Consider the following 14,826-nt stretch of genomic DNA (forward strand, 5'->3'; position numbering starts at 1 on the left):
GATCCCTTCCTAAAGCAATGGGACTTTCTTCGGGATATTTTGTTGACAAGTGCTTTTTTTGGATTAAATATCAAACCCTAATATACACTGCTTCCTAGCGTAAGCTTGCGCGTATGTCTTCTCAAAACCTTATTAGATCACAGGGAGAGCCAGAGAAAATGGTCATTGTACTCTGCAAATGTATAATTTATATTTTTATACATCTTTAGTTCACTGAGGAATGTGTCTTTTCCTCTATCAATTAACCCACTGGGACAAATCAGGAGTTTCATGCAATGTAGTCAATGATCTGTTTCTCTCACAGGTTTTCTTTGGAGCATCCCAGTTCATTACTGTAAAACTCAGACACCAGGGACAATTCCTGCTTTTGAAGCATGACTGGCATCCTGAACTAATGACCCATAAGAACACAGTAGTGACATACGTCACTGAAAGACCCAGGCCTGTAACTCCTCTGCCCCAGTGACTAATAAAACAAGTCTAGGTTGCCTTAGCAGTGCAGGTACATCTTCAGCATTCACAACCTCCCATGGCAATGAATTCCACAGTTTAAATAAATGTTCTCCCATACTTTAATCTTTTGTTTTTTGGGTTTTTTTTTTTTTTTGAGAAACACACAAAATTATGTTCTTTATCCATTTCCATCTGGTCTGAATGTTGGTTTGTGAAACATGCATGGTGTGGGAATATGCTCACAACTCTCCAGGACTCAGCAACTGCAAAGCAATTAACCAGTAATGAAGATCAGTGAAACGAAACCATCCCATTTACTAACTACCCACAAATCTGTTTTTATCCTGCTGCTACTCTTTCTTCATTGCATGTCAGCATCAGAAATCTTTCTTTACAGAGGGAAGTATATCCTCCACCATTTCTGGCATAAAGCTATAATGAGAGAAACTAACAGATGTCATTCTCCAGGACAAATACTAATCATGATCAGGAAAAAAGCTAATCACAAGCAGAAAAAGAAAAAGAAATCACTGCACAGGTTTAGGGCACTACGGGAATTAATTCACCACTGTAGCTACGTTAGGAAAAGACTGCCAGGCTAGGCTGCCTACTCATTTTTTCCACAACAGTGATTGTTTTATTCTTCCCAGCAATTTCCTGTGAAAACAGAAATTAAAGTACTAGTGCAGCTTTGTGATTCAGGCACTGTTGGCCAGATGCTCAGTCCCTGTGGATCAGCAAGCAGAACATGTCTGCTGGCCCCAGGTGAGACTTTGGTCTTACCTGCATCACAGCAGCACCTAAATTATCTTTCAGTAGGAAAAGCTGCTATGTAAATCAGGACAGCAGAAGAAAAGCAAGGGAAACAAAACCACTTTTTAAATATCAGGAGCTCTCTAAATCTTTGCCAGCACATTAGAAAACCCCTTAGCTTCTTTCATCCACACTTAAAAAAAAATAAAACTTTAAATAAATTGGTCTCTTATCTACAAAAGCAAAGGCATGGCTTATAAATGTAACAGTTGTTTTACTGTCTATAGAAACAGCCATTCAGACATCCCCTGAGTCAGTTTTGCCATTCTCTGGAGGGCCAGTGGGTACCCAGTTAGTCTCCAAATGCCTTGTAGGAATCCATCTTTCTAATTTGCACCAACAGTCTGGATTTCTCAGTAGGCACCACCTGAATAAAAATTACCTCCCATTCAATTAGCTTGAATCAGGCCTTACTGGGATAACCCCACCAAGCTCAAATCAGGTAAGCCTGTTAATTTTAGGATCTTGTGTATTCTTCACAAATCTGAACCCCCCATGTGTCATTAAGTTTATACCTTCTGAAAGCACTTTAGGTTGCATTTGTGTAAACCTAGATTTAACTTCCACCATCATCCTACCCGCTGGCTGTGTGGTGAATTTAACACAGAGAAGCTTATCGTGTGATTAAGAACCATAGGGGATTAATTGTCTTACTGGGGTGTTGCCCTGAAGCCAGACCAAAAAAAAAAAAAAAACCCACCAAAAAAAAAAAACCCCAAAAAAACAACAACAACAACAACAAAAAAAAAAAAAAAAAAAAATCACAATTCCTGCTGACTGTGCTGGCTTGCCTTTGATCCTGTTCCAAAATCAAAGTGAAACACCAGGGACACCCAAGCGTACAAATGGAAATGTGAGATAACATTCATATGAACTTCTTCCAACCAGAAAAATCAGTTTTACCACCATGCTCTCAGCCCCAGATTGATAGGGATTGGGTCTGAAGCCTTTGAAAAATAAACAGCAGCATCACACACATTCCACAAGATGAAAATTTGCGTGGTGCTCTCCAAAACTTGCACAACAGGATGAAAACCATAAAAGGCAGCGATTAGCCCTGCAAATCTGTCTCCACCAACAGAAATAAATTGAGCAGGCTGTACTCAACTTGCTCATCATTACCTGCACCCTACTTTGATGAGACACAGTGTGTTCAGGAGTCCACATTTTTTCTGGATTCCAAGGGGAAACAAAGAAAGAAAAAGTAGGGAGAAGGCACACTCAAGAACAACGCTGCTTGCCAGATCCTCAGCAGGTGTAAATCAATGCCACTGAAGTTGTACTGATTTATGCCTGCTGAGGAACTCTTGTTTTGGTCCTTGCAAACATTTTACATTATGTACCTAAGCACAATAAATTCAGTGCACAGACAGACCATAATCAGAGAGCAGAGATAGAGTTACTGGTGTTCTAGCAAGGAGAGCCCAGTACTAAGGTTGCTCTCTGCCCACTGAGAGATGAATATCCCTCAAATGCATCACCAGAATACAGCTCCCTAAACATCATGTGTAGTGCTTCATCTCCATGACCTCAAGTTTTTACTGACTACTAACAGCAGTATTTTGTGCTGAAACAGACACAGTCCTGTTGGAATATTTCCTTTTAGCATGTCCTAAGAAATAGAAAGCCTCACATTCCCAGGCTTGCTGCCACATCAGGCAAGTGAAATTGAGGGGAGAAATAATAATCACAGATCACAAATGATAAGAAATAGAGATAATGCATTCTTTCACTGTCACTAATCCTACATTTCTTGAAAGGAAAAGACCTTCAAAACTTTACGGTTTCTATCACAACTATCAAAATTCATATTCCAAGAAGTTCTCTTTCAGGTTAAATTTCCTAAGTTAAAAACCAGAATACCTTACAATTAACTTTTCAGGTATTTTTTTAAGCTTTCAGTGACAAAATGCACATTTTAAGTAGCACCACTGCATTTGAGGGTACAATTAAAGGGAGAACTTTTTCCATTTAAAAAATAATTAATTGAAGGCATCATTAAAACTTCTGTACTGCAAATGGTAAAAACCTTCCTGTTATGTTGCAGGAAAACTCTATTTACCGAGGAAACAATATGGAATTAAAATGACTGGATCTCTGGCAGCTGGGCATTCACTGTGATGCCTGCCTGAGGCAATCCAATGTTGTGGAAAAGAAATCCATGGAGAAAGATCTGCAAAGGCAGTGGAGCTCAAAGATAAACCTTGAGAAAGCCTGGATGGGAGGAGAAAAGGCCAGCAGGTGGCTGAGTGCGCCTGAGAGAATTTACAGCCAATTAGGAAAATATTTTGGAGTTGCAGGTAAAGCAGGCTCCTGGAATAGGAAAAAAAAAACAAAAAACAAAAACAAACACCTCAAGAGGCAAAGCAGGGAGGGAAAGGAGCTGATGAAAGTGAAGGACAATGACAGGACATGCAGTAACAGTGAAGAACACACTCAGACTGGCCATTAAAATGTTTCTAATTGGGTATTTTCAAAGGTAGTACCTTAGGCAGAGTATCCCAGGTCTGCTAAAACGATGAAGCTATGAACAAGGTGATGTTATGTACTGTGTGAACAAACAGCAGCTAGACTTCGTGACCAGGAACTTCTCTTCAGTGTCATGTTCCCATCAATAAAAATCATGTAAGAAGAAATAAAAGTGTTGTGTGTAGTAACTCTAGTTACTGCTTATCACCTATTCTTCCTTACCATGTCCTCAGCTCCTTTCACAGCCTGGTTAACCCAACTTTTTTGCCCTGCTGGAAAGGCATCTCTTCTGACAGACCTAAATTGGAACAGCCAAACTCCTTGTACTACATGAGTGAATCACTAAAAGAAGTGAGATTTCTACTGTTGTATTGTATGGTTACAAGAATATGAGGAGAGCCCAGTATACCACAATATTTGGAAGCTGATGTACTTACAACCATCCACTGTCCTTGCCTCCAGGTGCACGAGGTCAGGCTCTCTTCCATTCCCCATCATAGACCTGTAAAAGGCAGATTGAGACAAGGGCATTAAAAACAACATATACCATGAATGGCTGAGATATTGCTCTCGAAGGAGATCCTGTTTAGCTGGACATAAAATCATACTCACAAATAAGAACCGATAATTTTAAAAGAATTTGGGAGTTTTCCCTAAAAAGAACTTGAATATTTTTAAGAAATTCTACTAGTTTGTCCAATAAATGTCATTGTACTGAGGAGTTCTTTATTTCTAATCCCTTTACTTCACTTCTCTCCACCTGGAGACCCTTTCCTGTTCTCGTTGGCATGCGAAATTTTGATGTTTCTCCTTGTTTGGTCAGAAGGATGCATTTCAGCTCAGGGTGGAATACAGAAGACTTTAATTGATGGGATAATAGTATTTGCCAGCATACTAATTATAGCTGTTCCTTTATATTGGACATTTTATGCACATTTGCTTAATTGACACTCTTAATGATCAATGTTCCCTCATTAATTAAGAAGTTTTAAAAACTCATTTTATCCTGAGACATTTTATCACTTCTGATCTAATAAAAACAGTATTCCATTAATAAAAGAAGTGTCACATTGAAAATGACTGTTTGTTCCCTCTGAATTAACAAGTAATAAAGTAAAGACATTGGGCACTGCAAATAAGGAGTTCATGGAATTAAAATTTATTTCCATCGTTGAGGTTCCCCTGGACTGGCACTGGTGGCCTCATCAATTCCCTGGAAGATTCCAAACGGCCAGTGGTGTGACGGACAGCCTGAATGATGATGACTGCTCTACATGCCAATCCCTCTGTACAGCTGCCTCAGCAGCATCTCTGACAATAGCCTTGTTTCTGGTCTTGATCCTATCACCCAAGTCACAATCCTGGATTAAAGCTAAGGGTTAAACAACCAGTTTCTTGTTAGCTGCCTGACCTCCTAGTTAATAGAAGCATGAGGGAAGACACATATTCATTTCCAGTGATAGAAAAATTAGATGTTCTCTTCAAACCCTCATTATTTTTCAGGAAATCAGAAGAGAGATTCAAACAGTGATTTAGACCCTAATTCAGTTCCCACTAACTGTAATCAGAGGCACCTCCAGTGCTTAATCATCATGTGCATTAACTAATAACTATTATAAAAATGTTAACAAGACTGTGTCCTGATTAATCTTTACTTTTGCTTGACAAAATATATAGCAATTCACTAGCTAGAAAAGGTTTCATTCTCCTTTGTTGGGGACAGAAGTTCAGAAAATACTCTGAACAAGCATTGCTTTTACCTCTTCTCCATTTATAATAAATTTTATGTATGGCAAGGCGTTATTTCCCTAAACATTTCACTTCCACTTAAAATCTCTGCTTCCTGATAATTGACACCAAGTTAGGGGGGAAGGAAGCACTTTCCTAGAGTGTTTTTAATATGCCTGCTATGATCAGCAGATTTAGGGCCAAAATGTGGGGCCTGCTCATCACAATTCATTTCAAGATAGACAGATGCCAGTGACAAACAGCTCTAAAAGCAGGACAAAGCTAGCATAACTCCTCTTTATTCTTGTTTATTTAAGTAGGATTTAAATACTGGAACTGGAATATTGGAATAGCCCACCTGGAACTGGGCTATTGCAGAAGACACAGTACAGCTTTATCAGTTCATTCCTTCCCCTGACCTCACACACCTCCAGGGGATGTGAACTCTCCAAAGAAACAAGGAATAGATTTCACAAATTTGAATATTTTGTCTTTGAAGAATGGAACAATGGTGCTCATCCAGCAAAGCACGTGAGTCTACACTCAGGTGTTTTGTGAATTTCCTCCTCACAGTGCTATTCTGACCCCAAGAGAAACATCTTTTGCATCTGCTCAGGCAAAGACAGCCAATTTTATGAGCCATAATTTACATCAAACTTTTAGGTGCCTTAAGAGAAGCATATAAAGATCTGGATCCCTCAAGCCTGAAAGTAGTCACTCGCATATTACTTAGTCTCAGCCAGTACTGGGACTGTAGGAGCTTCAATTCAAAGTAGAATTAAGCCATCAATTGTCCCAAGGGGGTACAGAACAAGGCCAGCTGAAACACAGCTGGTGACAAACCTCCAGGACTTCCTTTCTTCTGATGTCTCCTAATCTCTCTGACTTAGAAATGTGATGACAAAGATGAAAAGTAAGATCCAGAGGAGGAAATTCCTAAAGCCAAAGAGGACATCTGAGGAAGTCAAGATCCACGACTTCCTATCTGCCAGATCTTTCTCCCTTCATTAGAAAATACACATTTCATTGCTTTGATATACCACTGGCTTAATTTATTTGTGACAGCACAAGGTCATGGTCAGGCCCACAATATTAAATGCCAACATGAAAAATCAGTTGTAAAGAACAAGCAAAATACAAATACACATCTGCTCAAACCATTATTAACCGTACAGAGCTGACAGCCAGAAACATATCACTTCCATCTGGATTCTGCTGAGGGCTTACTGACCAGCATTTTTGTAATGTCACATTTTTTTGGATCATGCTGTCTTCTTCCATGGTAGCCCTAGGATATTTCTTTATACATCTCTCCATACCACCTGAAAAGCCACATAAAGTAATACTCATCTTACCCAGTTGTACTTCACAGATACTTAACTCTGAACTAATCACACTCAACTCTCTTTGCAGGCAGAGAGATGAAACAGCCAGTTTTGCACTCTGCATCAGCTGAACAGTGTTAGATATGACTTTGTGAGAATATATCCTAGAAAGACCTGTTTCTCTCCATTGAATTTAAGATGACTGGACACTCACACTACAGACACCCACAGGTGATCACATAAAGGTCCCAAAGTAGGAAACACAACAGACATGAAATACGTTTATTACCTAATTTTAAAAATACAAATTACAGATGAGATATGGATTGCAATTAAAGGGGTAATTGAATGTCCTGAGCAGTCCTCTTTCTGAGAAATGTTTTATATAGCTTACATCAGCCTTATTATTTACTCTGGGACATATAAAAGCCTAGGAGACATTCAGAAATGTAATATTGACCACAGTGAGAATATACAGGAGATAAATATTGTGCTTTTGGTTGTACAGCCCCTGAGAAAATGCTCTCTCTAGGAAGACAGACATATCCTTTCACATGCATAGGACAATCTGTTCCTAAAGCCCCTACTAGAAAAAAGGTGCTAGAAACTGTAGGATATACATCAGAATTCTTGAATTTTTAGTATGTCAACTATATCAATCACAACACTACCAAGCATCCAGATATTCTATCAGTTGTCTCCTTCATTTGGCTGGGGGAAAAAACCAAAATCATTATCCTTAGAAGCTGAGAAAGTCAATGTACTTCTACAAGCCTGAGTATTATTAAGTAACAGATTTAAACCCATGGTGTCGTATGAAAAAGAATGAGTAACTGATTAAAAAGAAATTCCATTTCTGACAAGACCGGAAGGTTCTTAAACCAAAGCTAGAATGATCAAAAAAAAACAAGCTTCACATGTGGAGGAAGGAAACTACATGCTGGATGGGCCCAAGAGAGCACCAAACACTCAGTGTTTCTAACTTAATACAAGTGCCCAGTGTACCTCATTATCTTGTGTGCACATGGTCAATGCAACGTGGGCAATGCACTGCTTCCCAAGGTAGACAAGGAAGAGTGCTGTGTGTTCAACAACAGATAAACCAAGCACCCTACAAAGAACAGGGGTACAGATGAACAACATCCTGGGACCCACTCAGCTACTGACTTCTCTTAGAAATCTCTATAAAGGCAAACAGTAGTCCCAAATTTGCCATTCCCTGTTCTGAGCAACTTCTGTTCACTATGCTGGCAGTAGTTTCTTCTCATATTTCTCAAATCCACTCTTCCCTTTCAGCATCTGTTCTCAAAGACCAAACACTCATATACCCACAAACTTTTCTTCTTGCCTCAGTCCATGTTTCCACTTTGTGGTAAAATGCCAGCATGTCCTTTGTCCGTCCCTTTAATCTCAGGCTTTCTGTAATACTCCCAGAAACTTAAGGACACCAGGGATATCCTTGCAATGCTTTCTGTTGAATGGTGCCTATTGTGTTTTTGTGATTAACTTTAAGTGTTTTGTTGGTGTAATTGTCTGGATGTTTTGAAAAAAGAAAAAGGAAAAGAAAAAGGAAAAAAAAAATCTTTTGGGAAAAGGAGGATTTAGAAAGCCGAAGGGAGTGCAAGGCAGTGACCCGACTGCCTTTACACTGAAGATGCTTACATTTTGAAAAATTTAGGACCCCCATGGTCCTATTACAAAGTTGCTTCCTAAAATTTTAATCACTATGAAGCCTGCTAAGTAGCTATCTGCACTTGAGAGCCTCACAAATCGATACCACTGGCTGCAGCACAGTAATTGCCCTGAATGCAGATTTTACATCCACCGTGAGAAGCAGTACAGGGAAAAGACCCCAAATCATCCCCTGGTTTGGAACTAGGCTGAACTAAACAAAAGCAGCCTGGCACTGCCCATTGCACAGTAAATGCTAGTTGGCATATTTCTGTAGTGACCAACCCCTTGCCATCTTCTCTGTCTGAAACATTTCTAAAACTTTGGCTTCCTTGGCCCGTCAGCTCCTCTGAGCCAAGAAAACTCAATAGAGACCCTGTTATCCTGGGGTTTCCACCTCTTCTATCTTTTTTCACTTCCAGGGACAAAAGCAATTGTTTATGGATGCTGGGAACTGATGAGGCTTGCAATGCAGTCAGACCACTCAGAACTGCAAAAAGGCATCATTGTGAAGAAAAGCAAAAGCTTCTACTTGCTGCACCTAATTTCAAACTACCATTTTTTTATAAACAATGAACTCAAAACACCAGAAAATAAGGGCTGCATCTCAAGGATTTGTGCATTCTGGAAAGCAGCTTTGGGTGCCTTTGGTTTTGGATGCTTGACTTCAGATGCAGACACACTGTATCTGGGACTATATGCACAAGAAACTCAATGGCAATCTTTTCTTATGTATTTCTTGTATCATACATGCTCACAGCAGCCAAGAACAAACATCTTTTAAGACAGGCAGTAGCAGACATTGTTATTTTATAGAAACTTTGATGCAAATGGCCCAGAATGCCAAATGCTACCATGTCCTTTTCAAAGACAGAACCATTGTGTATGTCCCTCATTCTTTATATGGACACAGAGGCTTTATACAGCTTTTCCATGTCTCAGAAGAAATGACCAAATGCAGAATTAGGACTCCTGTGACCATACCTCACCTGCTTTGGGGGTAAACAGGTATGATTTGTTCATGCAGCAAAGGCTAGCAGACAAATGACATAACAGCATGTCTCTGCTAAGGTGGGTGCAATGAGATCCACACAGTTCTGGCCATTTTGAGATTATCAGTGCTCAGTGGAGTAGCTCAGATGTGGCTGCAGTGCAATGCCAAACAGAAAAGTGACATTGCTTGGAAAATCCAGTTTGACTAGTCAGCATGAAAAATGCTCGTGTGCCTCGGCCACATTCCACAGATGGCTTTGTTCTTAACAAGCTATATATTTAAGATGCTTCCTGACCCTCAGCAATCCCTCTTCCTAGTCCAAATTTGAGCAGATCCCCATCTCCACATACACTGCATTACACAGAAAGACTAACTAGCTGCAACAGTCACGTGGAAGAGGGAATGTACTCCTAGAGATCCTTATGCCAAAGTTGTCCTATGAGCATAAATATTCTAACAAGCTTTATCCTGTCACAATAAAGCTATAAAGTTGCTTTGTTCAGCACATGATAATGGCTTTGTAATTCAATTATTGGTAGAATTTGCCTTTAGGGATTTATCTTCCTTTAGCCTCAGCACTCATGCGAATCCCTTATCGTAAATCTTGCCAATGCAAAACCAGCTCCTCCACTGCCTCTGGACATATCCTGTCACTTCATGTTAAAAAATTGACACCTCCCTCCAGCTCAGTGAATGGCAGGTTTTTGGGTTTTTTTTTAAAGGACAGAATGAAAACAACAACAAAAGTGGATGACGCTCATGTTCTCCACGGTAGCATTAATTTTTTGGTCCCACTGATGTTTCTATAACACTAAATTCTAATTGCCATTCATAAAAATAGTAACATGTAGCACTGAACAGGGAGCTTTTTGTCCAAAGATACAAAAGCACTTGACAATCAACCTTTAAGTAACCTTCCCTGCATGGTACTGATTTGTTCAAGACCTATGGAAAAGTACAAGACAAGAAGACCAAGTTAGAAATAGGGGCTGAGGAAAATTTTTGTTCTCAGCTTTATAGATAAACTTCACTGATTAGTCAAGAGCACAGGGGCCTCATTGATTTGACCAAGATCACACAGTTGCTATGTGGCAGAGACAAAAATAGAGCCTGAGAGTCCTCCAGGCTCCTTTTTCTTTTACTACTATATTGACTCCATGAGGACTTTGCAGATACTCTCTGTTCCTCTTTTTGCTTGCAGAGGTCAGTGAATCTGCCCCAGGGAGCTCAGTGTGGGAGGCAATTCTTGTGGTTTCTGTAGTTCAGTCCCTATTATGTGAAATTTCACAGATTTTACTATTCCTGGAACATACTTTAAAGACTGCTTTCCAGCTTTAACATCTCCTAACCACATCCTCCTGACACGTTTTGGAAACACGGACAGATTCCAGATAGACATAAATCAGTAATTCATTTCTTTACATCTGGCTAATAAATCTCCTCTGACCATAATTTAATTAGTTTTTCCCTGCTACATCTCTGCGCTATTCTTTCCCACATTGTCCAGCCACATGAAATTATACAATTTGGTGCAATTCAACTGGCAGCCACTGGGCCAAATCCATGCTATGGCACGTTTTAGTCAGTTTGTCACCCTTTCTTTAGAACTGATAGACAACAGCAGTGCAGTGAGTTAAGCCCAACTTCTCCTAATTGTGCCACCTCACAGTACTGATCCAGAAAAGCAGGTGGCTGCTGCTAACACTGAAATAGGTGAGAAGGTAACTGGGGGTAGTGGTGAGACTATCAGGCCGTGGGGATCACTTTTACTCTCACCATCCCACCTCTTTTCAGAGCCCTAGTGCAGAATGACCCACACCCTTCCACACTCTGCTGTCTACATACCCCACAGCTTTGAGGGCAGCAGCAAAGGAAGCCTTCTCCCCTGCTGCTGTAACACCACAGCACCCTGTGGGATGCTTGGAAACTTAGCCAAAACTCTGAAATAGATGGATGCAAATTCTCAGGAGGTAGCTGCCTATTGCTGGTAACGTAGGGTGGGAGGAATGTCTTAAAATGAGGATCTAAACTAAGTGGATAAAATTCAGTTAACCAGGACTAGATCCTGATTTTAAGATAGCCCTTCGATGCTATATCTCTTTTTTATTTAATGCAGGAAACTTAAGACTTCAAGAGAAACAGCTTGAAGAGAAAGGAGGAGGAAAGTACCCTCTAGTTATAGCCTCTGAGCTCCCCTCCTTGATATCATGAACCAAAGCTACCTGGTTTACAGCTTCTCTGCTGGTACAGTCTAATAGGATCACAATTTCCTACTGTGTTAAGACCATGTCTCTCCCACCTTGTAGTGCTGTGGCCCAGTCAGGCAGCTCTGGAGGAGGCCAGCAAGTCATGCAGAGCAGGAATGGAAAGTAACACAGTGTGCTGCTCATTAGACAGACAGGAGATCACAGCAGTGCAACCTTCCTGACACAGACCTAGACAAGTCCACAGGTGATTTACCTGTGCACTGCTTCACCTTCTCAAGGTCTGCTCTTTATAGGTGCACACAGAGAAATCAGCTGCTTATTCCAATGCCTGCTGGAGACTGACATGTTCCAGGGTCCTGCACAGCACTGCAGGCTCCTGTTAATGATCAGCCCCCAAATCAAGATTTTGAACATTGTGAATTGATGCCTGCCCACTTCTGCAGAACTTTAATGTGGGAAAGTGGATAATGTAGAAAAGCTGAAGCTCATGGGAGTCTGTACTCCTTTATAAAGTATGTCTGGATGATTTTTTAAGAAATAGCTGCTGAATTGGGAAAACTAAACCACACCAACCTATGCATCAACCAGATTGGGCCCCAAAAGGCTTAATCAGACATTTACTTCATTCACACCTGCTGAAAACTGTCATGGGTTTCTCTGGCATGTACCCATAACCACCATATTTAAGCTATGAAAAAACAATTTAAATTAAATTTCTTCCCTTCAACTCACTGAATAAGGCTTGTATGTTAGATCAAGTGGATGATTTTCTGGACAGGCTGTCACAATGCACTTTGATTGGCATCTTTCCCATCAGCTTCCAGCAGTTGCCCTGCAGTGATTAAAAGGTCTTGTTCAGCTATACACAGCATCATTTGTAAACAGCCCAGGCACTGAGGCATTTAAATTGCATCAGCCCACCTGGGTGGGCGTGCAAATCTCACCAAGCCAAGAACTGACAGAAACACTGGGACAGTGCACCCAGCTTCCTCCAAGTGCTTGAATATAATGAAGTTTTTAACGGGGCTTTGACACCTCATCCCCTTGATTTTCAGCTCTTTCAGCTGCTCCAGTGAACACAGTCAGAGCTTTTAAAATACAGTCCCAGCCTCCTCTGAAAAAGAAAATATATATACTCTATAATTATACTGTGAATATTAACTTTCTTTGCTACTACTCATAAAAGAAATACAAATATAGCCCTATCTACTTATCTGTCCTCCCAGATGCTTACAGGCTTTTCTCCTCTTCAATGTGTGTGCATATTTTTGTATTATTTGGATGGAAAAGTTTGGTTTGCTTACTATTTTACAGTGTTTGCCTCCATCTTCTTCTGTTCATACTCAGAAAAACGTAAGTGGAGACCTAGCAGCTCCTCTTACCAAATTGACATATCTCCTTTAATTTCTTCAGGGAGTCATTAACATTGTGGACATGTGATGCTACTGGAAATCATAAATCATGTGAATTGGAGTGGATCCTAAAGATCATCTCCAGTTCCAGTTCTCCTACCACAGACAGGGACACCATCCACAAATTAGGCTGCTCAAAGCCCCATCCAACTTGGCCTTCAACACTTCCAAATTTCACAGCTTCTCTGGGCAACCTGTGCCAATGCCCACCACCCCAAAAATAAAGAATTTCCTCCCAATATCTAATCCAGACCTACTCTTTTTCAGCTTGAAGCCATTACCCCTTGTCTTATCACTCCATGCCCTTGGCAAAAGACCCTCTCCAGCTCTCTTGTAGCCCTTTTCAGGCACTGGAAGGTGCTCTAAGGTCTCCCCAGAGCCTTCTCTTTTCCAGACTGAACATCTCCAGGTCTCTCAGCCTCACAGGAGAGATGCTTCAGCCCTCTTGTTATTACAGCCTTCCAATCTTCTTGAAGTATGGAATGCTATTATTTTTGTATTTCTCCTACTTGCTTGTCTGGGTGCAACACTCAAGTAAAAAAATAAAATCAATACCACTGACAGAGATAATGATTGCAACCTGATGATCTAATTTACTAGTTGGGCTTTTCTATTTTTCATTTTATGTTAGTTTTAAAGACACTTTTGTTATTTGATTTTATTTCTCTCCTCCGACTCAAAGTTTCTCAAGGTTCTCAAGGTTAAGTTTTTATGAGAATTAATGAGAATCTTTTCAGAAAAATGTCTCCTTTTGATTAAAAATTACCACATTTTGACAAATTTTAATGATATTTTAAACTTTTTTTTTTCTTTTCTTTTTAGGGCCAGCTCTAATGACTTACTGACTTTAGGGAAATAATTTCTGGTGGAAGGCATGACTTGACCTGATGACCAGAATAAAAACCTGGCTTTTAATGACCAATAAATGTCTGTATTTATACTTTCGCCATATTGGACTATATGCACTTTGAGCAGTTTATCTGCAACTACTGACCATGGACGTTTGGATTTGCAAGTCACAAAGTATCACTATTGAACTTTGACTAGATGACTGAACCACTCTAAAAAAGGAAGAGAAAAGCAATGCAATTCCCAGTGCAACTGGTTCACCAACTTGTATATACAATACAATTGTATTGTGTTCCCATTTGTATTCAGTACAAACCACCACCTACACCAGCAAAATTCCACAACAGGAGTGTATCCCAAAAATGACCAAGTCTCACAAAAATAAACTCAGATTTTAATAAAGCATTTTTATCCAACTCTTTTAACTAGGATCTACCGCATTCTCTTTCCCTAATGCCAACTACATTAGAAAACACTGTGCTATCAGCAATAATCCATGTATATTAACTTGTTTCTGTATTACACTGCTGAATTAATATTGCTTAGAATACGCCTTCCTAGTAATTAGGGTATTTTCACAGAGCACACAGGTCCAGAATTACCAAGTACCTTGATAACTTCCATGCATTTTTCTGTTACTGTAAATTTAACAGCAAAATCTCAAGAAGCTACTGGAAAAAAAATAAAAAACATGACAATTGTTGATACAGTACAGAACTGCTGTGCCTTGGGCTTGTATGCAATGTGGATTCTTCCAAGTCTCCACCTGACACACAATATGAGGTTGACTCTCTGAGGGGAGTACATTTTCTTCAGTATATCTCTTCCACAACCCTAGATTATGCAAACAGATATGTGATGGTACCCAAATTACAGAAATTATTAGAGGTGTCAGAGCAGCCCAT

General features: G+C 40.0%; 1 protein-coding gene across 4 annotated transcripts in view; it reads right to left on the minus strand.

Annotated features, from left to right (window-relative positions):
- The window catches only part of SORCS1 (sortilin related VPS10 domain containing receptor 1), a 263,542-nt gene that overhangs the window by 74,460 nt on the left and 174,256 nt on the right, over window positions 1–14,826 (minus strand). For all 4 annotated transcript variants that reach the window (XM_038140148.1, XM_038140150.1, XM_038140147.1 and 1 more), the window contains exon 6: window positions 4,173–4,237. In XM_038140148.1, coding sequence (XP_037996076.1) covers window positions 4,173–4,237 — 65 coding nt within the window. The remainder of the gene's footprint in view (window positions 1–4,172; window positions 4,238–14,826) is intronic.

This window comes from Motacilla alba, chromosome 6 (assembly GCF_015832195.1).
Source record: "Motacilla alba alba isolate MOTALB_02 chromosome 6, Motacilla_alba_V1.0_pri, whole genome shotgun sequence".
Classification (NCBI taxonomy): domain Eukaryota; kingdom Metazoa; phylum Chordata; class Aves; order Passeriformes; family Motacillidae; genus Motacilla; species Motacilla alba.